Raw genomic sequence first — 26,323 nt, 5'->3', positions numbered from 1 at the left:
TGAATTTCTTGTTCCTTTGATTTTTCTCTTTCATCCACTCCCACATATCCACAACACAGCTATCCCCTTGCAAGTTGAGCATACTCAGGCTTTCTGTCACCTCTGTCCAAAGTTCTGAAAACCATGATTTAACAGAAGTTAATCAATTCATTTCAATAGTCATAGATTTGTGTACTATGTACAAGATACTATGCTATAATGTCTACAAAGATAAAAACAAAATGAGGAAATAGGACAGGCAATATTGAATACATAAAAATAACAAATGGCATTAATAGACCACATTGGTATTCTAGCTAAAAGTCTCTATTGAGAAAGAAAAAAATATGGCCTGACTCTAGTTTAAAAATGGTTTCATTTATATCTGTGAAAAATGATGATCAATTTATATATCACTTCATTAATTTTTCTAATATTTCTTGAAATATGGTGATGATACTTCATAGGAATAACTATAGGCTAAGTTTGAAACTTTTCAAATCAGTTCCTTTTAAAATTATTCATGTGAGGAAATCACTCCAGATAACCAGAGAAAGAAAAAAATCTCTTGGTTTCCATAAGTCAAAAATAAGTGAATCCATTTTTTTAACTTGAAATGAAATCACTTGAGAGATCTTTCTGATACTTCTTTCTGATGATTTTTCAAGTGGGAGGAGGCACCTCAGAAAAAGAGGGACTATGATGAAACTCAGTAATTCCTTCAATAAATATTTGAGTGTCTTTTCTAATAAAAGTCACTGCTATAAGAACTGATAGGAAAACAAAAGAGAATAAGGCACGTTCATGCCTTCAAGAAACTTTAAAACCTTGCCTGGGACATGACATGCACACAAATAATTAGAATTCCTAGTAAAATGGTAAATTGCCATCAAAATGTGCCATAAAAAAACTTATGTTTATATGGTGCTATATACAGAATGTTCCAAAACTTTTAGTGTAGTTTCAAACTGTTAAAGCTTTAATATAAGCTTTAAGAGCTTAAAGTAACACTAAGGCCTTTGGAAAACCCTGTATGTAACATCTGATCCTTAAAATAACTCTTTGAGGTAATTACTGCATGTATTATTAGCCTCATTCTACATATTAGAAAACTGAGGTTGTAAGAAATTAACTTTATTCCCCGAAGTCAGTCCCAAGACTAGTGGGTGTCTAGGGCAGAATTTGAACTTAGGTCTTCCTAATGTCCAAATAGTCCTCCATCTCCTGCATCAGAATGCCCCAATAAAGGCCCATGTTGCTTCAGGCAAAAGAGGGTTCACTTCTGCCTGGGGAAATGTTGGAAGAGCAAATTGCTTCAGATGTCTGCCTCTGTCTGCTTCCTTTTCTATAAAGTAAAGGCTTTGGGCTCAAGACTTTCAGCTCAAAGTCTATGCTGCTATTATCTCTGTTACTATGATGCTGATTCTTATAGATATTACAAAGTCTTCTGTCAATAGGACATAATCTCTCTATATGGCATGGTCCACTACCACCACCATCCAATTAACATTTTCTTTCTATTTCAAGGAACGCAAGTTTCCTAAATTTGTGTCCAAAGAAATGGAGAATATGTACATTGAAGAACTGAAATCATCAGTCAACTTGCTAATGGCAAACTTAGAGAGTATGCCAGTATCGAAAGGAGGTGAATTCAAGCTTCAGAAACTGAAACGAAGCCATAATACATCCATCATTGACATGGGAGAAGAGAATGAAAACCAGCTTTCCAAATCAGATGTCGTGCTGTCCTTCTCCTTGGAGGTAAGAACCCCAGGAATGTTAGATTGGGAGCAGAGTGGGAAGAATGGTGTGACTGAATTGTAGAACAAGTGATAACTTTTATATCTAATATTGAAATAGGAGCTATATGGAACACAGAACAAGCAATATAAAATTATTTCCTTAGGGCAAGAAGAGAGAATATTTTAAAAGAAATACTTTTAAAATCTTTTGATTTTATTTTTACAATCACTTTCATTTCTTAATATATCCATCCACACAATCCTTAATATATCCATCCATAACTCATCTCATAGAACAACCAAAAAAAAAAAGAAAATAGAAAAAGGAAGGGGAAAAAGCAATGCAGCAAAACCAAGGATGGCAGCATATGCAATATTCCACACTCATAGTTCCCCACTTTTGCCAAGGAGAATTGGAGATACATTTTTTTCAAGTCTTCTTCATGGTCAGCTTTCTTATTCATTATAATCACCTAGTGGAAAACATCAATTTGAAGGATGTCTATTAAAGTCAATCTTAAAATGGGATTAGAGGAAGTAGTATAAAAGTTCTTCCTAAAATCCTTGAGTCATTAGATATCTTTAATGATATGATTTCTAGGCATAATGGAAGCAGTCTATAGTCATTTTGTTAGTGATAAGAAATTAATTTCCTGCTTATGGTTTCTATTCTTTTTGCTGTAGGACATGACTGATTACAATGAAGCTAGCCATTGTTTTCTGTGTTTCAGGATTGGAAATAAGAAAATATCATGTGTTTCCCCAAATGCCCTTGTTCAGTGCCTTGATGACTTATTTTTTTTATTGTTTTTTCTTCATTTAATCACTTTCCCTTTGAGAGGTAGATGTATTAGAAAGACTGATAGAATCTCTAATTCTACCATTTACTGGATGTATGACTCCAAAATCTTTTAGCATTTCTAAGCCTCAATTCCCCCATCTGCATCTCCATCATAGAGTTGCTAAGAGAGTCCATTCTTAAAGCACTTCAAAAACCATAAAGCAATATATAAATGTCATCATTATTAAAAAGCCATCATTGAATTGTTTTCAATCGTACCTAAATGATTAAAGGATTCAAATTGTATTAAAGGAAAAGGAGCAAGAATCCTGTTTGGACAATTTCTATATATCTAATGATGAATTTTAAAGAATGAAATTAATTTTGGTGGGGGGAATATCCTAAGTCATGCTGCGAATTAACTCAGGAAACATATTTTCTGTATGCAGACAGAATCTGCTTAGTAACATTATAGAATGTTTTCAAAACGTATTATGCAGTTAGAGGATGAAGGGTTGAATTAAATGTAGAACACTTGGTGTGTGAAAATCAGCAGTCTAATTTCACAGAAACCTTCTTTTTTTAAATGCCACTGCCCAAGTTCTTTTTAGGTGTCTTTGCATTTGATTATTACCAATGAAAGGTGATATTTTATGCCTCACTTCCTCCTTCATTCCTGTAGGAAAAATATTGGTTTATTGGTTTTCATAAAGCTTTTCCACTTTTATTTTCCTAAATCCTTCTTTCTCTGTAGTTACTGATTTTATCAGCTGCAGCTCATTCTTGTTTGGAATTTAGACGAGTGTTAGTCCAACAGCTCTCCCATGTGGGTATGATTAGAACAGCCTTTTAACTTGTAAGTACAAGTACGCAAATACCCCAGGGATCATCCACAACTTTTTAATGAGAAGATTATCAAATAACAAAATGTACAGAAACTATCTCCAAAAATGTGTATATGCCTATGTGACTGGAGGGTGGTGGAGTGAATTCATAGAAAAATGTGAAGACGTTTATGAACTCAAAATAAAACAAAGGCAAATAACATACATAATGACCGCAACAATGCAATAGAGCACCAACAGAAAGAAAATTAGACTGAATGCTATGAATTACATATGATATAGAAAATGTGCTTGGTACGTGCATTATATATTATATATTGCACATATTATGTATAAGCGCTTCCTAAAGGTGAAGAGGCTGTAGAAATGTGAGGTGTTTTACACATACATACACACTTGTGTCATAACAAAGTTTGACCAAAGTAGAGAGGAAAAAATGTATTTGAAAAGACGAGAGACTGTACCTATGAAATATTGCCATGTGTCAGTCAACTGATATGTTTCTGAATCACTCCTTTTCTCTTTCTTTAAACTTCCTTATAAGGTATGACTCTGGATTTGAGGGAAGGCAGGATACACTGAGAAATAAAAGTGATAATAAAATATCAGTTGGGAATTTTTCTAAACAATAGCCATGTTAAAGTTGTACTTGAGAAGCAGAAGGAAGACTGATCTTGGTTATTTTGCCTACCTAAGCAGCAAGATTCCCTTAAAAGTTGGAGAAGGAAGGGCCGTGAGATGTGTCACATCCAGGGATCACTTGAAGGAATCAGGAATGTTCGCCTGGTGGGAAAGATCTGATATGAGAGAAGTCAAAAAATAGACAGACTTTCAAATATTTGAAATGAGTTTTCCTCTAGGAGAGAGATGTGACTCTTGTTCTTAGTCTAACATGGCAGAATCAGAGGCAGTCAGTAAATTTTGCCAAAAACAGCTATAAGTTTTGTAAAGGGAAAATTTTTTACCATACAGAGCCATCCAAGAGTAGCAGGATTTTCAAATGAGAGATTGATGGTCACTTGCTAAGGGAATATAAAATGGGAGAGGATTGTCATTCATACATGGGTTGAAATAAATGGTATAATAAACCTTTTCCAATTCAAAGATTCTATGAGAGTATATACCTGCCCTCAAAGAGTTCGATTCACCAGACCAGTAATCCCAGGGTACTGACCTTTCTAGTTTGACTGCTGACTCACTGGTAGTGATCCTGGATGATAAGAGAGATTCCTCAGTGTTAGAGATGCCAAATGTCTATTTCTAACAAAGAAAAGAAGGTAGCTACTTTGATCTATTCACCACTGAACTTGACTTAGATTCCTGAACACATTCTAGTATAAATTATTTAAAAGATTTGTTAGCCCTTGGAAAGGGAAGCAGTGATCACTAAGTATCATTGTGGGGTCATTAAAAATAGATCAAACCAGACTAAAATTATTTTTAAATTTAAGAAAGTTGCTATTCAGTTAAATTGGAGAGTTGCTATAGATCAGTGGTTCCGAAACTTTTTTGGCCTATCACCCCCTTTCCAGAAAAAAATATTGCTTAGCCCCTGGAAATTAATTTTTTAAAAATTTTAATAGCAATTAATAGGAAAGATAAATGCACAATGTGGCCATCACTGCTTCCCTGCATCACTGCAGCACCCACCAGGGGGCAGTAGTGCCCACTTTGGGAATTACTGCTATAGATAGTATATATTTAAGTTTCAACAATTTGACAAAGTCAGCTATCTTCTTGAAAAAGATGGAAATAAGTTGGATGCATTGAAAACTGATTAGATGTCAAGATCAAAGAAGAATGATTGATGATATCAACCTAGGTGAATTCTCCAATGATATGCCTCAGGAATTTATTCTTATCCTTGTCTTGTTCTGTTTTTGTTTTTATTTTGTTTTTAGATCAATGACTTAGATGAAGGTATAAATGGCATATATATCAGTTTGGCAGATGGTGTAAATCTGAGACAGGAATGATTATTAACACATCAGTTGTCTGAATTGCAGCCTGAAAATAGCTCAACAGGTTGAAAGAATAGACCAAAACTAGTAAGATGAAAAGGAATTCGAATAAATATAAAATGTTGCACTTGAGTAAAAAAAATCAGCTGGGAGATGTATTATGAGAAAATAGTTCATTTGGATAAGGCCAGTGGATTTTAGTGGATTGCCACCTCACTATGAGTAAACAGCATGATAAGACAGCCCCAAGTGCTCATGCAAATAAATGTAAGACATTATCTAAATAATAATTTGGAAAAGAAAGGATGTGGTTACCCCTCAGTATTCTGTCATGACCAGATAATGAGAATAACATCTTCAGTTCTGAGTACCACAGTTGAAGGAAATTGACAATCTGAAATATCAAGAGGCAGGCAACCAGTGGTAGTGAAGTGGCTCAATGAAGAGAGGATAGAGGTTCAAATTTGGCCTCAGAAACTTCCTAGCTGTGTGACCTTGGACAAAGCATTTAACCCCCATTGCCTAGCCCTTATTGCTCTTCTGCCTTGGAGCCAACACACTGAATTGATTCTAAGACAGAAGATAAGGGCTTGAGAAAATAAAGAGGTAGGCAACCAGGATGGGAAGGGAAGTAGGTCATACCTGATGTGAGGATTGGGCAAATAAACTAAAACCATTTGGCCTGGAGAACAGAATATTTAGTGATGGCATGGAGGGGAGAGATAGGGGATGGTGCTGCCCTTCAAATAGAGAAGAAGAATTATATTTGTTCTGTTTGGCCCAAAGAGGAAAAAGAAATAAAACTGTAGGGATGCTACAGAGAATATTTCAGCTGAAAACAAAGGAAAGCTTGGTAGGAGTGAGAACTGACCCAAATTAATATAGACTTCATGGAAAAAAATATTCCACAGTCTACTGCTAATTACTAGGTTTACTGAAAATATGTAAAATACAAATAGGACCTACATCTAACTGAGATGCAGAGAAGTGGTTCATCCAGCTGACTGTGTCTGTGAGTTCAGAAGAGAAGCTGACTAGTGTAGTCAAGTGAAATATGCCTCCTCTGGGAGGAGTGAGATCCTCATCCCTCTGGCTGAAAAACCAAATAAGTCTAATCTCTTTTCCATGGCAGCCTTCCTGAAAATATTCAAAGATGAATATCGTGAATGAACCTCCCAAGTGTTCTCTTTAGACTCTCCCAATGACTTCCAAACTGATCCTCCTATAATAAGGTCAAGAAGGTCCATAGTAGTCTAGGTTTTCCTCCTCTGGATGATCCCCAGTTTATGGTGCACAGAACTGAAGGCTGTATTCAGACACAGTCATTTTGTTGAATAGTATCCCATAGCATTCATATATCACAGTTTGTTCAATGAACCCAGAGTAATAAGAAACCACTTTGTTTCTAGTTTTTTTTCCCTACTGAATAGAGTACTACTATGAATCCTTTTGCATATTGAGGACCCTTTGTGCATGGAAAAAATGTTTTATACACATTATTACACATGTAAAATCTATATGAGATTGCTTCCCATTCTCAGTGGGGTGAGGGGAGGCAGGAGAGTGAGAGAGAATTCAAGACTCAAAATTCTTTTTAAAATGTTGGAAAGTATTTTTACATGTAGTTGGGGGAAAATAAAGTTTTTAAAAATCATATTCACATTGAGGCCCCTTTTGTTCTCTTATGGACTTCATTAGGGTATGTGCTTAGTAGTAGGGTCTCTAAGTTAAAAGTTATAAACAATTTAGTGACCTCTCTTATGCCATACCAATTTTTTTCCAGAATGGTTATACCAATTAGTCATTCATTCCACTAATCCTTCCAACATGAACTATTCCTAGACTTTTTGTCATCTTCCCCAATTTGATTGGTGAACTTTTTTTAAAGAACCTATTCACAGAGATATTCTTCTTCATCCCCTAGTAGATGTACCTATATTAGAGATGACAATGGTGAATGCTGAGTTTAATTTGTTTTGTTGCTCTTTTCCCTCTACAGGTTGTAATCATGGAAGTTCAAGGCCTAAAGTCTTTGGCCCCCAATCGCATTGTATACTGTACCATGGAGGTAGAAGGAGGAGAAAAACTACAGACAGACCAAGCTGAAGCTTCCAAGCCAACGTAAGTTGTGTGTTCTATGGCTACCCTTCCAGGGGGCTCTGGGTATCAGAAGTTACTTCCAAGGTGGGCTATGATGGACTGCAATTCCCACCGCTACACATTAGGTGTCCTAGGGAATCCTTTCTAACCCTATAGTTACTTTCAAAGATCACTTCTTGACTACATTGTTCATCTGGAAGCTATGGACAAGATGTCTCTTCTTTCAAAGCAGAGAAGACTAAATAGGAAACTCAGCTACAACACTGTCAGCAACCCTCTAAGAAAGGCCATCTCTTTCTGAATGGAATGCTTTATTTAAGCTTCCTAGGAACTTCTTGAAGCCACTTTTTTTTCCTGAATGTACAGCTTGGGAAAATGTGGCACACAACTTTAAATTGTAGTTGTTGCATTTGAAATTTACAATTGTAGTTGTTGAATAACATGTCCAGTATAGCAATGTAAGGAATACGGGCAAGGTACTTTCCTCTACATGCTATGTGCAAAGACATGTCAATGAGTCAGTCAATCAATAAGCATTTAAGCATTTGCACTGTGCCAGGCACTGCTTATAGCCCCGGGGTTACAAAGAAAGCAAAAAATATATCTTAAAATACCTTATATTTTTAATGGGGGAAAACTATTTATAACTAGCTAGGGACATGTAAGTGATATAGAGAATATATATCCATGTATTTCTCCCCCAGTGTTACTCAGCTCCTTGTTCTTCTTTGCATACAACACTCCAACATCCTACTCTGAGAATTTTTCATAGCTATGCCCCTATTCCTAGAATTTTCTCTCTCTTTTCTTCTGCCTTCTGCCTTCCCTGACTACATTCTACAAGAAGCCCTACTTGTCCTTCATGTTAGTGCCTTCCCACCACATCTCCTGTTGATCTTCGGTAGATTGTTTTTGTACATAATTTTTGGAATGTTGGCTCCTTCCATTAGAGTGTGGACTCCTGGAGGTCAGGGACTGTTTTTGACAATTTGTTTTTATCCCCAGAGCTTAGCACAATGCTTCCCACGTAGAAAGCACTTAATCAATGCCTTTTGACTTGACTTGCTGACTACATTGATGGTCATCTCAGAAGAGAAGGCACTAACAGTAGGAATACCTGGGAAGGGCCTCCAACACAGAAGATGGGATTCAAATTGAGTCTTCAAGGAAGTCACAGAAGCTAAGAAGTAAAGGCCAGGGGGAAAGGCATTCCATAAAAATGGGCATAGTCACCAAAAATGCATAGAGACTTAAATTTGAATAATATATCTTTTTCAGAACATTGATTCAGCCATTTTTAAGCACATGTTATGTGTTAGATGGCCCTAGGTGCTATGGCTACAAAGAAAAGATGGAAAATGGTCTCTGTCCTCATCATTCTACTGGGAGGAGATCCAACAATTACCAAAAAAATGGAAAGAGTATGGGATCATCAACAAGAATTTATTAAATATGTACTATTTGCCAGGCACTGTACCAAGCTCTGGGGAGCTCCTCCCCAAAGAGGGAGGTAAACATTTGTTATAATAGAGCCTTGAAGGAAGCAAAAGATTCTAAGAGGCAAAGAAGGAATACATTCCAGGAAATATGGACAGCCTCTGCAAAGACATAGAGGCAGGTGATAGAATAGTTATTTTGGACAGCAGCAAACAAGCAAGTTGGTCTGAAATATAGGGTACCTGAAAAGAAGTCCTATAAACAAGGACCACAAAGTTTGGCTGTAACAAGATGATAAAGGGATTTAAAGGTGAAACTGAGAAGTATACTTTTCCCTAAAGGCAATAGGGATCCATTAAAGCTGTTTGAGTAGAAGAGTGATGTGTTCAGAATGAGGTTTTAATAAGATTATTTTGGCAGCTGCGTGGAAGATGAATCTGAGTTGTGAAAGACAGGAAGAGGAAAGGAGATTCATGATAATCCAAGAGAGAAATGATGAGGGAATGAACTAAGATGGTGGCTGTGTGAGTGGAAAGAGTATATGGAGTGGAATTCCTAGAACTTAAAGGTTCTTAAGAGAGGTCATATAGTCCGTCCACCCCTCCATTTAACTTACTATTCCAACCTAAGGAGAATTTTATAAGGCTTAAACTCTAACTCTCTTCCGAAGTTATTGTTCAGTTTGGGAGAACATCAGTAAATAAATACTTAAACTGGAATGACATAGACAAAACACTCACTGCCCATCACGCTTCTAGAAACTATTGGGATATTGTAATCCATCATGTGCTAGATGAGACAGTGAATAGAGCACTAGATTTGGAAACAGGAAATCATCATCCTGAGTTCAGATTCATCCTCAGACCCTTACAAGCTATCTAATCCTGTGTAGATAACTTAACCCTATATGCCTCAGTTTCCTCATGTATAAAATAAGCTGGAGATGGAAATGGCAAACTACTCCAGTGTCTTTGCCAAGAAAACAACAAATGGGGTCACAAAGAGTCAGCCATGACTGAAAATCATTAAAGAACAACAGTAACTATTTTTCATAAGTTTACTTGAAGGAGTAAGCTAAGTCTTATTATTGAGGCAAATTAATGAGTAATCAAGTGGGGAAATGAAATGTATTTTTTGTTATTTATTCACACATCTTCAGTTTCTTCTCCTACTATTCCAGCTTCAAAATAAAAATAAATAAAATTTCATTTTTTCTTCCCAAAAACAAATTCTTAATTTCATAGGCAAGAATGGCATGTTCTGACAGATTTTCTGTGTTCCCATTGTATATTGCATCTATATGTTTATTTTTCAAGCATCCTGTTTCATAGAGTGGGGAAATAATTGGTTCCCACAACAGTCAATTCATTTGGCCAAGAGGCCTGAAATAAATGTTCCAAAGAGAAGAGAAAGAGAGCTGGGATGGTGTAAACATACTACTTGCTCATTTGTGCTGAAGTATCTCTGATTTTGGCATTCCAAGCTCAACCCATAATAATTTAGCAAGGATCAGGAAAGAAGAGGAAAGGACAAAGAGAGAGAAAGCAATAAGCTGATGGAGGAAAGGGCAAAAAGGAAGATGGAAAAGAAGAAGGGGAAGAATAAAGGGTAAAGATGGATATAGGAGAGGAAGATGGGAAAGAAGAAGAGAATGAGGAAGAAAAGAGAAGAGAAAGAAGAAGAGATTATTATAACATTTAGAGAGGAGTCTAATATTTGTGAAGTGCTCTATTAATGTTATTTCATATGATTCTAAGAATAAATATAGTTTCTAGTTTGCTCATTTAGTTCCAATTAGTATTAATACTATGTTCTCATTTTTATAGCATTTTATACTGCTTCAACAAATGGAGTAGGGAGTGGAGGTTGGGAAAGTGGATCTTTGTCTTTCACTCAAACTGGAGCTGCTACCATCAGTGAAGTGCTAATTATTGATTGCTGTCATGCATCTTTGTGCCAGGAGTTCTTCGCTTGATATTGTTTTCTTTCTCCTTCACCTCTGTCTCTTTTTTTCCCTCCTCTTCCTCCATTAGCCAAGACTGAGCTAAATTTTTCATGCATTTTGTCTAGGTGTGATACCTCCCTGAGAGCCCTATTGTGAGAAAGGTGCCTCCTGCCATTTAACAACCCAAATAGAGCAGCCATGTGCCAGATAGGTCTGGAGAAGGTAAATTTCCACCCACCTAGGGAGAGATGAGGCAAGTCCTGAATGGTGGTGAGGAGGGCCAGGAGATAGGACTACATCAACCAAGTATAATCTGGAAAGCCATGCCAGCTAGGAACAGTTTCTTTAGAGGAAGGGTCGGCAACCTTTTTGGCTGTGAGAGCCATAAATGCCACATTTTTTAAAATGTAATTTTGTGAGAGCCATACAGCACTCACAGTGCCGCTCCTGTAACAGCACCTGAAAAAAAATTGACTTTATGGCTCCTGCAGAAAGAGCCATATCTGGCCCTCAAAAAAGCCAGATACATTGCCGACCCCTGCTTTAGAGTGTCAAAATCTAAGGCATTGAGAGAAAAAAGTCAAGCAATTGGAAGGATGTTCTGTAGGAGACCACATTTTCCAAATTATTCCTCTAGGAATTAGCATTTCTTTGGGTAGTGAATTTTTGTTAAAATTAGAATTATTTTGAGATACTAATGTTAGGTAAGAATATCAGTTTATTGATTTAGACATCATAACCAATAGTGATATAGGTCATCATCCCTCTCCATCATCATCGACTTCAATGGACCTCAAGGTAGATCTATAAATAGAGCCTTAAGAACTCATTATTCAGCCCCTCTCTTGAACATCCCAAAACATCTCTAATTAGTAAACAGCTAATTAGGAGGTAGTCCAACAGACTCCTAGCCCTTCCCCAAACTGACAGGTGATGATCATCATGGCTTTCATGTAGGCAGGGAATGAATCACTGTAAAATCTTCCTGTTAGCCAGACTCAATGAAAGGAAAACACTCCTTTGGATTCCTAAGAAGAAACTATGAAAATCTGTAGACTGAATGGTGTTTGAGGTCTAAAACCTGGGGACAGAAAACCTCTCTAATATATAGGAATTGGGGCCTTTCCACTCCAGGGACATGATATAAGAATTAATACAATGTATAAAAAATAAATTCTCAAATTTTGTATTTTTCAATGTGCTCACATGTAGAGTTTGATTTCCTCTTGTTGCTTCTAATGAAATGTGTCAGTCTTGCAACATGAAAGGAAATTGTTTTACAAACCTTAAAAGTACTATTCCAATGAGTAATTGCCAGTGGGATATAATGTGCTCAGCATTGGATATAGAATCAGGAAGAACTGAGTTCAAATCGTTTTCTCAGTCACTGGCTAACTGGATGATAATAGTCAAGTCACTTCACTCTTAGGGCTTCAGATATGAACTAAATTTCAAAGTGATACTGTCTATCAAAATATAATATTTTGATAGGTTTTTCAACTATTTTAAAGCAGGCAGGCAGCATGATACAATGGATATAGCTCTGGACTTGTAATCAGAAAAAAACATGGGTTCAAGTTTCACCTCTGATACTTAACTAGCTATGTGAAATTGGGCAAGTGACAACCTCTGGGATGGCTATTTACTTAAGGACAGTGTATGAATCCAGGGGAGAATTTTCCCATTGATAGACTCACATGTTCTTGATGTATGCACATATTATTTTTGTTTGTTTTGGAAACCCTTACCTGCTGTCTTAGAATTGTTACTAAGTATAGATTCTAAGGCAGAAGAGTAGCAAGGACTAGGTAATTGGGGTTAAGGGACTTACTCAGGATCACACACGTAAGAAGTATCTGAGCCCTGATTTGAATGCAGGACTTCCCATCCCTAGGTCTGGCTCTCTGTCCACTCAGCTACTTAGATGTCTTATGGATTATTTCTGAGGAAAGATTCAAAGGACTTTTGACTGCCTAATGGGAAAATGCCAATCAATGTTCTTGCCAACATATAGAAAAATGAATGGTATAGATATCAACACAACAATATGTAAACAAAAAATATTACACCCCTTTCTGCCAAGCAACAATGGCCTTCTAGCTTTCCCTATACAAAACACTCCTTCTCCTTCCTTTGTGACTTTGCCCAGGCTGTGCCTCACTCCTGGTTGGTATCGTCCCCTCACCTCTGCCTTCTAGAATCCTAGCCTAATTCTAAGCAGAGCTAACCTGCCAACCTGAGGGTTTTCCTGATTCCCCTTATCCTTAATCTTCTAAGTATCTTGTTTTACACAGAAAAATATAAGCTTTTAAAGGTCAGGGCATCCCTTGGGTTTGTTCCTGTATTAGTGAGTCAATCACCAAGTATTTATGAATCATGTACTATGTGAAGAGAAGGCAGCATTTCATAGTAGAAGCCAGGAAGACTTTAACATGTAAGGAACTGTGTGATTATATGCAAGTAATTTGTATGTGATTGGGTGTGAATAACCATTCGGTATTTTAGGCAGTGCTCTAAGTCAATAAGCTTCTGAGAAGGTGCCATCCTGAATTAGTAGAGGGAGTGCCCTCACCTGGGAGTTTACTCTGCCAATAAAATCATAGGTTCAGTCCCTATGTGTGAGATTTGGGGCTAAGCTCTAGGGGGTACAAAGATAAAATATTTCCTGCTTTTAGGGGACTTAAATCCACAGAATGTTGCAAAGTGTCACACATTGTTGGTACTTAAAGTTTTGTTGAGTTTTGACATTCCTCTGGCACCTTAGCATAGATAAGAGAGAGGGCAAAGCCAGGTCTCAAGACCAGCCAAGATGGGCTTAAGAATGTCCATCCTGGAAATGGAGAAGACCTAGCCTACAGTGATGGCTAAGCAAGTAAAAAAGGATGGTAAGCTATATGCTATAGAGAAAGAATGAGCAGTGACTAACAAAAGATAATGGGAGCCAAAAGAGAGAGAAGAAAGTATCTCTGAGAGTTCAAATCCTTTTTTTTTAAACCCTTACCTTCCACCTTAGAATAAATACTACATATTGGTTCTAAGGCATAAGAATGGTAAGGGATAGGCAATGGATGTTAAGTGACTTGCCCAGGGTCACCCAGCTAAGAAGTGTCTGAGGTTAGATTTGAACCTAGGACCTCTCATCGTTAGGCCTGACTTTCAATCCACTGAGCTACCCAGTTGCTCCCGGAGTTCAAATCTTAAAAACCAAAATGATGATACTTTTTTTGATGATGAGGAAATTTATCTGGGATAACTTTATAGGATAAGCTTAGTTTCTAAAACATTCCATGAATCACTGAAACTAAATTTCAATGTAAAGATGTTCCATCGATGACTGGAGATGGGAGTCTAGAAAAAGAATGCGAGGTCAAACCTTTAGGTAGACAGGACTAAAAACCATTGACCTTAGTTTGATATTGAGAGAAATGGAGATGAACAGAAGACCAGATTTGAGTCTTTAGGGACTGAGTTATCTTGTATAGCAAATCTACCATTGTTAAAATGAAATCAAATGGAAGATGTAATTTATACCTTGATGAAATACCTTGACAAGCAAAAGTAGCTTCCATTTCCTAGAGGACTCATGTCCAGTGCTTGTATTTTCCTCAGTGAACCTATACAGTATCTTGAAGTCCAGGACACACTTTGAAAGAGGAATGCTATAGGAAAAAAAATAAGAATCTGAATAATTCTGATAAGAGAATAGTCCACTTGAATGAGTGTGCCACATTGTGCTGACTTAATGGAAGCTATTTTACACTGTAATGAAGTCCATGGTGTCATTTGGCATTTTATCACTTAACAAGTTCATTACACACTGATGGCCATGAGTTTCATAAAATATGAGTTTCATTATTACAGTGAATTAAAAAGTGTGGCCAAACTTCTTTCTATCATATTCCAAGGAAATGAGAAAAGAAAATGCCTCAAGTGGGAAGTTTTGCCTTCAGGCCTTTGTCCTTTTAAATGAGAATCTTATGTTAAGTAATTTTCAAGAAACTAGAGTAATGCAACATCTTTCTTACATGAATAAAAGTGTGTCACTTATGTAAGTTAGAAAAGAAGTTGTTTGTTTTTAAATAACAGAAATGGACTCATGGAAATATTAGGTAACTCGGACAGGATCCTATATGATTAGTCCCCAAAACAGGAAATGATATTGGATATCCCAATGCCCCATTCAATGTGCTACATTTTAACTCATAACTCCTTCTTTACTTCTTCAGTTGGGTTTTCTGGAAGTGATATTAATCAGATCCCTTCACTTCTGTGGCCTTAATTTTCCCATATGTTATTTTAGATGATCTGCATAGTCCCTTCTGGTTAAAAAATATAATTTTTGAAAATTACATTTCTCCAAAGTGTGAATATAAATATAATGCTAGGAACTGACAATAATCAAAAGAATATCTCATCAGGTATATTGGGAAGGGGAATTTATTCAAACAGGAAATGGAGTGTCATGTGAGAGGAACAGAAAATAACCCAGTGTAGATGCATCACAAGGTGTGTGGGAAGGAATAATGTATAAGAAATTTAGAAACATAAGAATGGGCAAAGTCTTAAAGAATTTTAAATGATAAATGAAAAGATTTTTCTTAATTAGGATATACTTCTTAAAGGAGAAAATGGTTCCATTTTAAAAGGAAAAACTCTAAGGTATCTTGAAATTTATAGGATTAAAATGACCCAAATAGGTCAGAAGGGAATGTAAGGACAATGGCAAAATTAGGACCATTCCAGGAGTAGAGAAGGAGACTGATCAGAAATGCGTAGGGAGTCAAAGTGGCTTCTGGGAATGACTATTTCAACTGCCTGTAAATGAGAGTGCACCTTCTGGGGGAATCAGCCTCCTGTCTGTCATGAGATTCTGTTCTAGGACCAAGTTCAAGGTCCAATATGCAGTGCAATGGAGCCACTTATAAAGTCGTGACTTGAAGCCAGTGGGAACTTGGGCACAATTTCAATTGCTTTTGCTCCAGAAGTAAAGGCTTATCTTCCTTTGGAAATGGAGGTAGCTGTCATAAATTAATTGAAAATGCCAAACCCCAAAGACTGACCCTCCTCATACCCAAAATCCAATTTTCCTGAGCTCTGACAGCTGAGCATTACTCGAAGAAGCCAAATCACTGCTGAGGGTTTATATGTTCTGAGCCCAGCATACATCATTTAGAGGTTCAAGCACTGATACTATGACTTGTCTGTGTGTATCTGTGTGCATGCATAAATAGATGAGTATTTATGTAAAAGTCAGGCAGAGGAAAAAAAAGAAGGAAAGAGAGAGAGAGAGGATGAATATGTGTGTGTGTGTGTGTGTGTGTGTGTGGTATGTGTGTTTCTTTGTCTCTGTATAGGATTGATGGACTATGTGTGTTGGACAGAAGTAATCGAGGCCCTAAGCAAATAATTACTAGCCTGACAATGTCCATTTGGTTGGTTCCCAGCCCAATTCTTCTAGCAGCTCTGCCAAGAACTATGTATGTGACCTTGGACAAGCCACTGCACTTCTTTGGGCCATAGTGTCTTCATCCCATACTGTTTTCTCTATCTCTATATATGTATAAAATGGGGGAGAGGGGTTGGGGTTGGATTAAGTGATCTCTAAGGACTCTACCAACTCCAGCTCTGTGATTCTTTGTATTTGACTTGAATGGTTTTATTGACTTTGCCTGAATCCAAGGCAGCAAGGTTAAAGCTGCAGAACTTTGGACCTTCATTTCAATCTTGACTTTGCCAATTTACTGTGTGACCTTGGTCAAATCACAGATAGTTAGGTAGCATAATGAATAAAATACCAGTCCTGGAGACATGAGTTCACATTCTTCTCAGACATTTATTTGTTTTGTGATCTTAAGCAAGTCATTTAACCTTTCTCAGCCATAATTTCTTTAACTGCAAAATGGGGGTGAGAATTGTACCTATCTTACAGGGTTATTGTGAGGATAAAATGAGATAACATATGTCAAGCACTTTGCCAATCTGTAAAGTGCTATGAAATGTTAGCTAATACTCCTTCAGTCCTCTCAGCCTCAGTTTCCTCAGTTCTAAATGAAGAGGTTGGATTGAATGGTGTCTGAAGTCCTTACCAGCTCTGATTTTTGAGACTCTGATTTGTATTCATCCTCCTGAAACAACCTGGTAACGAGCTCCTCCAAACTCCATTAGGCTGGTCCTTGGATCTGAACATAATACTCTACATGTCAAAATTCTCTGGTGTGGCAGAAAGTCCTATGGATTGGGTCACACCCCACTTGGACTGCAAAGAATGAGAAGAATTCAAACAAATATGTCCTTCTTGTCTACCAGCACATCACTTGAATGAAGCCTTTCCATCTAATATAGTACCCTTGTCATTCAACTGGGACTACCATAGGACACCATCCACCATGGAAATCACAAGAGGAATGTTTCTGAGAAATCCAGGGGAGCTTGTATGAATTAAGACAGAGTGAAGTGAGCAAAAAGAGGAAAACAGACACCAACTATAACACAATAAAGAAAAACAATTTTGAAGATCTTAACAATTCTAGTGAACATAATGCCCAACCACAATTCCAGGAGACCAAAGATGAAGCATGCTATCCATGTCTTGCCAAAGTAGTGATAGACTCAAGATGCAAAATGAGAACTACATTTTTGGACACATCCAATGTGGGAATTGTGTTTGTTGACTGTTCATATTTATTACAAGGGTTTTCTTTTCTTTTCTTTTTCAGGGTTGGTTTGGAAGAAATAAAAATAAATGCTTGTTCATTGAAAGCAGTAAAATAAAATGAAATTTTATGATAAATTAAATAAAAATATATTTTAGAAAGGATGAATGAAAGTACCTTTTGTAGTATTAATTTTCCGAAGTTGTCTCCTAAGACATAATAGACTATAATAGACCTCTAAGACATAATAGATCTTAAATATATTATGACCCTTTATTCATAGTCCTGAAAAGCATTACTTTGATTTTTTTGTTTCCCATTCTCCCCTAACTTCTTTCCTGTTTTCCAATAGATCACCTAGAATTATATGGTACCCACTATTCAAAGGGAGAAATAGCAACACTATGGAAAATGAACAAAATATTTTTCTATACCTCAATTATTTTCTCTAATGATGCCACATATCTGGCAATTTGAAAACCTCTGGGTGATTTATTTACTTAGTGTTTCTCCAGTTAGTATTTTCAAATCATATAGACAGAAAAGGAAGAGAAAAAATGACACATTTATTCAAGTAAGCATTTATTATTAAGTACCTATAAAATACCCAGGCATGGAGCTAGGCTCTGGAAATACAAAGACAAAAATGAAGTATTTTACCTCAAGGAACTTACATTCCTTTTTTTTTTAGATAAATTTTTTCCACGGTTACATGATACATGTTTTTATTCTCCTCTCCCCCAACCAATGTACATAGTATATCAGTCTTTGTGTACAATGTTCTCCTGGTTCTGCTCCTTTCACTCTGCATGAATTCCTGGAAGTCATTCCTGTTCACATGGAATTCCTTCAGTTTATTATTCCTTTGAGCACAGTAGTATTCCATCACTAGCATATACCACAATTTGTTAGCCATTCCACAAATGAAAGGCATACCCTCATTTTCCAGTTTTTTGCCACCACAAAGAGCATAGCTATAAATATTTTTGTACATGTCTTTTTCCCTATGATCTCTTTGGGGTACAAGGAACTTACATTCTTGAGGAGAAGGAAGAAGGAATAACATACACACAGAAAATATATAATAAATGTGTATATACATACAGAAGATAAAAAGTAATTTCTAGAATTCTAATGAATTCTGACCCCTGTGAAACAGAAGGTTTGGAGAAAGAAGTAAATGGAAACTGGGAAGCCAATTAGGAGACTACTTTGATAGTTAAGACTAAAAATGATAAGAACTGGGATTCTCCTAGCCATATGAATAGAAAGAAAGCAATTTCAGGATTTATTATAGAGACAAAACTGGCAACACTTGTTGGGTAGTATTTGAGAAATATGTAGTCCATGAAACAAACAAAAATTAAGTCCATGACAAGTTCAGTGCCTAGTCTACCTCTTATCCCTTTGCATATAAGTTGGTATCCCCTGCTGATCATAATAGATTATGCTGCATGTGGTAGGCATTTATCAATGTTTGTTTAAAACATATTAAACTTTTTTTAAAGTGCCACAGGTATAGTAGACCATCACTGATTGAATGAAAAGAGCAAGGGAGAGGGAAAACCTGAGTATCACTCCAGGGTTGCATGCTTTCTATAGGGACCCTTTTTTAGTGCCTTTTATTTCTAGCATGTCAATTCTTTTTATCAAATATATAGTTTACTTCATGCATATTTGTTTGCTTGTTGTCTCCCCCACTCCTCCCATTAGAATGTGAGCTCCCTGGAGGCAGAGACTGTTTTTTGCCATTTTACAAATGAGGAAAGTGAGGCTTAGAAAGATCAATGGATTCATACAGAATCATACAGCTAGTCAGAGTCTGAGGGCAGGATTTGAACTTGCTTTTCTGGCCTCCTGACCTAGCATTCTATCCACTGCTAAGCTGCCTTGAAAAGAAAGAAAGGAAAAAAGACAGAGAAAGGAGAATGTCTAAGAGTAAATGGTGGCCAACAGTGTCAAATAATTCAGAGAAATTAAGTATAAAGATTGAGAAAAGGCATTAGAGAAATAGCATTAGGCAGGACCTTCTTCTTACCCTTCTCAATCTGGAAGATCCTGCCTTCCCATGAGGTCTTCTGGTAATTGGTCAGTTCCTTAGAAAACCTCCATTTAAGGAAAAGTTTCAAAGCTGGGCACACACTTGCTCTCTCACTCTCACTCTTACTCTTATATTCTCTCTCTTATCAACTTCCTTTATTGGTTGACTTCCTCATTAGAATGTAAACGCCTTGAGGGCAGGAAATATCATTCTTTTTTGTTTCTGTTTACTTAGCTTGTTTACTATTCAAATTCTTTTGTTTATCATACACTTGTTCCACCTTTTGCAGAGTGTTCCTAAAGTCACAAGAAATCATCCAGCTGAGTTTTTGAAAAAATGCATATCAGTTAACATGAAGACATGGAGTCTCTTTTCCTTCTTTTTTTTTTAAGTTGGGCATTCCCCCCCCCACTCCCACTTTGAGTGGGAGTCTCTATGAGAATTCTGTATTTACTATAGAAAAATGCATTTGTAGCACTCTACACAATGTAGACAGTGAATGAATGCTTGTTAGTTACTTCCTAGTGCAGAAACATAAGGATCTGTCTAAGGTGGTAGGAAAAGCTAGAAGGAGAATTTATGTAAAATAGGAGAATTTAATAATCCTTTGGACTTTGATTTCCAGTGCCTAGCTAGCACCTGGTCCATAAGAAATACAGCCATCCCTTCCACATCATGGGAATTAGGAGCATGGCACCCTTACAATCTGGAAAATCCTCACAAAAAATTTTGGACTCCCTTCATATCAGGGAAGAAGTCTAATTTTTTTCTTTTTTTTTAATAGAATGTTTTTGTCCATTATTGTAAATGTTGGGTTAAGTATGTATTTCTAAGTTTCTAAACTTTTTCTATGTCATATATTGGCCTTTGTGGATCATCTTTAGCTTCCACAAAAGTCCCCCCAAATTCCCATTTAAGTTCTTATGCCTGAAAACCATGATGGGGGGAAACTGGATGTGGAAGAGATAACTGTACTTAGTAAATGTTTGTCAGTTATTTAACAAGCATTTGTTTTATTTGTTTGTTTATTTAACATGAGAAAGCCACTTACTATGGGGAAAAGCACTAAACTAAGCAATGGAAAAACACAGGCAAAACCTAGTCCCTGCCCTCTAGAAGCTTACATTGTAATGAGTTGTTTGATTTATTGATTCCCTGATTGATAGTTTAAAAAATCCTTTATTGAGAAGATAATAAAGATGTTTTAAGTAAATTATTAAGATCATTTTCTACATTCAAACAACTCAGTCAGCAAAATAAAAGACTGAAAAATTGTTGGGGGAAGGGAGGTAGGTAGTGGAAAGGGGCCCAATATTCAGCTCTCATGTGTGTGATGGAGAGTTCATACATTTTTGGTTTGGTTTTTATCTCATAAGAACAACTTATGGATAGAGAAAAAGGAAGGGGCAAATGTGGTCTCTTTTACTGTTTTTTTCCAGTGTGAAATAATTGAGGTGTGATATAAATATTTGACAACTTTGATCAGAAAAGAATTTATTGCTTTGGGGAATACCCATGCATTACCATGCTATTTTTACTTGTTTTTACTCTATAGGGTCCAATTACCAAGTTCTTTTCCCAAAGCAAAGCTAAGCCATTTCTGTAGCTATTTTGTTATTGAGCCAAATGAAGAGGTGTCTGGAGCCTGAGGAATGTTGTTCTGAGATCTTTGAAGCTATCTGGGGCATGAAATAAAGTCTGTACAGATTAGCTATGCTATAATACTCTTGAGAATGATCTCCTCTGGAATGAAGATTCTGGGGCAAAGTTGTGTCTTTCCTAGAGCCTCAGTGATCTGCTCCAGGTTGGGAGGAGGTTACTGGCTGTAATATAGAAAATGGCAGGGTGGAATTCCTGCAAGATACAGGATCAAGCCTCCGAGGCTTTCCACCCTGCCATTTTCTATATTACATGGGTAAGGGAAGGGTATTAGGTAGAAGCAGAGTGGCACCATAAAAAGGCCTTTGAATATGGAGTCAACATTTGAGTTCAAATCCTACATGACTTTTAATCTCTGATTCTCAGAGTTCCTTCATCTATAAGATAAAAGGAGGCCAAACTAGATGGTCTCTGCAGTCTTTCCCAGCATTTATCCTTAGACATTATATTTTGGAAATAAGTGAAATGTAAAAGAAAAAAAAAGGAGAAGAGAGGAGGAGGAAGACAGAGAGGAGGAGCAGGAGGAGGGGAAAAATTAAAAGCAATCAATCGTTTGATTCAAGTTTTTGAAAAGAAATAAAAGGAAAAACTTGCCATTTTAGAGTCAATGTAGTAGAAAGAACACTGGATTTGGAATTAGATAATTTGTGTATAAATCTCATCTCAGTCACAAGCTATGTGGGCACTGGCAAAGTCACTTCTCTGTGGGCTTCAGTTTTCTCCTCTATAAAATTAAAAAGGTTATACTAAATGTTCTCTAAGGTCCCTTTGAAATGCTGCATCTTATGAACCTAAAATTAATAGAGATAATGGGATACAGATGGAAGTGTCCTAAATTTAGAGTCTGGGGCTCTGGGTTCAAATCCCCACTCTGCTACTAACTGCTTATGTGACCTTGGGCAAATCATTTTACTTTGCTGGGTTTTAGTTTGTCAGCTGTAAAATGAAAAATTGTACTAGATGGTCTATAAAGAAATTGAAAGAAGCATATATTAAGTACTTACTGTGTGCCAAGAGCTTTACAAATATTATTTCCTTTGTTTCCCACAATGACTCCGAAAGGTAAGTGCTATATTATCCACATTTTACAGATGAGGAAACTGAGTCAAGCAATTGTTTTGCCCAGAGCCACAGAGCTAGTAAGTGTCTGATGTCAGGTTTGAAATCAGGCTTTCCTGATTCCAAGCCCAGAACTCGATTTCTTGCACCAAAAAGCTGCCCACAAGGTGCCTTTCTACTTTAAATCTATGATCCTTTGATTCCTGAACAACTGTTTTTATCATAGGAAATGATGGCTAAGGCATAGGATTGGATTGATATAGTTGAGAATCAAAAATAGGTGTGTACAGGAGATAGCAGGATAAGGAATAGGAATAAGCTGTCACACTGGAGGATGTCTGTGATAGCTCCCCAAGGAAGGAAGGAAGGAAGGAAGGAAGGAAGGAAGGAAGGAAGGAAGGAAGGAAGGAAGGAAGGAAGGAAGGAANTTGTGTGAACAAAGACATCACTTCATAAGAACTGATATTTATGTAGTACTTTAAAATCCTATAAATTAGTCTCATCCCATTTTAAAGATGAAAAAATTGAGACTAAAAGCTGATGCATGATTCAAAATCAATTTTCTGATTCTAGATCCAGCACTTTATCCATTGTCAGAGTTCTCTCCTAGTCTGCTTATTCATCTATAAAATAAAAGAATTTGACTAGAATAGTTTTACATTTTTTTTTTATGTCATAGCCCCTTTGGCAGTCCCATGAAGCCTCTGGTCCCCTTCTTAGAATCATGTTTTATTGCCTGAATTCACAATTAAATGAAATGCTAAATTTCATTTTGGAGATTATAATAAATATATTTATTTATATATGTAAATATATAATATAATTTTATTAATATAATTTATGATATAAAATACAATAAAATAGAATTAAAATGTTGGGAGAGAGTTTCCTGTCCAAGTTCACAAACTTGCTGAAATCTACTCACAGTCCATTGGTGAGGGGAGGTTCTTCAACACTGGGTTTTGAGTTCCCAGACTACTTGATTTCTAAAGCTTCATCATTAGTCAATCATCCAGCATTTGTTTCATCATTATTATGTGCCAGGTACTGTACTCCATTCTAGCATATCTATCTAGAGAAAAAAAAAGTCCCCTTCCTTCAAAGAAGTTACATTCTATTGGGTGAGACAATATATAAGTATGTGTAATATATGTATATATTACACACACACACACACATATATATAATTCAAAAATCATCTGGGAACAAAAGATACTAGTAGCTGGGAAAAGAGGGAGGATCAGGAAAGGATTAATATAAAAATGGCATTTCAGTTATATCTTAAAGAAAATAAAAGATTTTAATAGACAGAGGTGGGAGTGAGTGCATTCCAAGCTTAGTCAATCCTAAAGCCAAGAATGGGTGAAAATCAATTGATTCATCTACAGAGCATAAGGAAAAAAAGTAATGTATCATAATATACATAATGTATGATAAATTCATAAAAGAAGACTGGAAAAGTCCATTGAAACCAGTTGTAAAGAGTTTAAAATGCCAAAGAAGAATCTGCCTTAGATGCTTCAGCCAATAAGGAAATCCCAGAGTATACTGATAAAGGGACCCAAAGAGCTGCCTTTTAGGAAATTATTTTGGGAACTATATAGAAGATAGATTGGAAAGGGGAGAGACTGGGTGCAATGAGACCAGTTAGAAGGCTGTTTAAGTGGCAGGCAAGGTAAGGAGGAGTTTGAACCTGGTTGGTGGCATTGTAAGCAGGGAGAAGGGGCCAGATGTCAAAGACATGAAAGTAGAAATAATAAAGATTTGGTAAGTGATTAGATAAGTGAGGTGAGAGAGGATGGCACTAAGGTATTGAGGCTGGAAGTATGGTGGTGCTGTCCTCATCAGAAATAGGAAAACTTTTAAAAGGAGTGAGATGGTTGTTTTTTGTTGTTGTTGTTTTTGTAGGGAGTGGCAAGTTAATAACTTGGGGTGTGCAATTTGAATTGTTCAATTAGTGAAGGAGCAGCTAGGTGGTTCAGTGGATGGAAGATCAGCTCAGAGATTGGAGACCTTGGGTTCAAATCTGATCTCAGGCACTTCCTATCTATGTGATCCTGGGCACATCATGTAACCCCCATTGTCTAGACCTTATTCTATAGCGGAACCAAAATACAGTGCTGATTCTAAGACTGAAGGTAAAGATTTTTAAAATGAGGGTTATTATTTTTAAAAAATGATTAGCAATAAGGACTGAAGTTTAAGATAGACAAGAATTAGATATATAGATCTAGGAATCACCTGTATCAAGATCATAATTAAATGCATCCAAGCCAATGAGATCACCAAGTAAAAGAGTAAAGAGAAGAGAAGTTGGTCCAGGACAGTTTTGAGCTACACCTACACTTGTGGAGTATGCTAGAGATGATCATTCAGCAAAGGACACTAAGAAGTAGTAAAGCAAGAAGGAGAAAATCCAGAAGAAAAGAGAATATCCAGGAGGAGAGGGTGATCAGAAGTCCAAATAATGCTTAGAGGTCTATAAGGGTGAAGGCTGAAAAAAAGTCCATGAGATATGACATTTAAGAAATCACTGTTTAATTGCACTATTTCAGCTGGGTGACGTTGGAAGCCAAATTGCTGAAGACTGAGAAGTTGTTGAGTGGAAAGGAAATAGAAATGGCAAGTGTTGGTAGTTTTTTCTAGAGATGTGACTGAAAAGGAGAAAAGATCGAAGGCCATCTCTGACATTCTATGACTCAACCAAGGGTTCCAAGTCAGTTCTCTTGCCTCCAAGTAGAAAATTTATTTTATTCTGCCACTATGGGTATTCAAAACAGCAAAGATATATAATGTCTTAGACCAAAATTCCTAGAAAATGAAAAGGAAACAAACTTTTTGTCTCTAAGACCAAGTGTGCTGATTTTGGAAGTGGTTCAGTTCTTCCTCTTTGGAGATTTTCAAGTAGAAGCTGGACAACCATGTGTGAACAGGATCAACCAATAAGATCACTGATATATTCTGTCTAACTCTCAAATTGTGTGTCTCTATGACCATCATACAAAGTGGAAAGAATGAACTCAATATACTAGAGCTCATCATCCCCCATGGCCTCACCTCAAATCATACTTTCCCAGAGACCACAAGTCTATCATTTTCTCTACATTCTACCAAACAATCTGAATGCATTATCTGTCCTGCCTCAGTACCCTAAGGTTCATTCATTTTTTCCATCCATCCTGCAGCTGAACTTGAGAGAGACAGAAACAGACAGACAGAGAGACAGAGGCAGAAAAGTGATGAGACAGATAGATAGATATATAGATCCATAATCTCCCCCAAGTATAGTATATTAAAAGCAGAGACTGTCATACTTTTCTGTTTGTATCCCCCAGATCTTATCACAGTGCTTGGCACATAGTAAAAGCTCACTAAATGCTTTTCAATTAAATTCCTGTTTTTTTAATGGGGAAAGCTATAACATGAGTACAATTCCTTTGTAACTATTTCCCAATATCCAAGAGCAAAATGAGCCAGTCTGGTGGTAGCACTTGCTACTTCTTTCATTAAAAAAAAATGGAGACCCAAGGAAGTTTGCATGATGCTGTGTGAAGTTTATGTGACAGCCATCACAGCACATCTTACAATACAGGTTAGAATGATGTGGTGCAATGGAGAGAGTGATGGACGTAAAGTCAGGAAGACATGTGTTTGAATCCTGCCTTGGACACTTCCTAGGTATGTGACCCTAGGCAAGTCTTAACTTGCTTAACTTCACTTCTCAGATCCTCAGTCTCCTGACATGTAAAATGAGGATAATAAGGGGGCTGACTTCAAAGCATTGAGAGGATCAATAAGGCAATGTGTGTAGAGTACTTAGCAAATCTTAAAGTTTTCTATAATGTGATTTATTATTCATGGTACCTAGCCAAAATGGCTAGTGAGCACATTTCCTCTGACTGCTGAGCATTTCTCTAAGGGCCTCCAGTGGGGTAAGAATGGGCGATTACATCTCAAAAGATGTATTTAGGATGTGGAGAAAATGTATTTTCTTTCTTTTCCATTTTTCCTTCACTCCAGGAAACTTTCAGAAGACAGATTGTTAGGACAGATGACTTTAAGATTCCAAGTGTTTTCAATATCCCCACTTGCAGGTAATGATCATATCTGAAAGTAATGTG

The 26,323-nt window shown here is 36.8% G+C and overlaps 1 protein-coding gene across 1 annotated transcript in view; it reads left to right on the top strand.

The window, feature by feature from the left end:
• The window catches only part of CADPS (calcium dependent secretion activator), a 477,787-nt gene that overhangs the window by 141,557 nt on the left and 309,907 nt on the right, over window positions 1-26,323 (top strand). Inside the window, exons 6-7 of the mRNA XM_044675693.1 lie at window positions 1,507-1,740; window positions 7,308-7,429. Of these exons, the coding sequence (XP_044531628.1) occupies window positions 1,507-1,740; window positions 7,308-7,429 (356 nt within the window). The remainder of the gene's footprint in view (window positions 1-1,506; window positions 1,741-7,307; window positions 7,430-26,323) is intronic.

Source organism: Gracilinanus agilis, chromosome 1, assembly GCF_016433145.1.
Source record: "Gracilinanus agilis isolate LMUSP501 chromosome 1, AgileGrace, whole genome shotgun sequence".
Taxonomy (NCBI): domain Eukaryota; kingdom Metazoa; phylum Chordata; class Mammalia; order Didelphimorphia; family Didelphidae; genus Gracilinanus; species Gracilinanus agilis.
The sequence above is the reverse complement of the archived record's forward strand: the minus strand, read 5'-3'. Positions and strand labels throughout refer to the sequence as shown.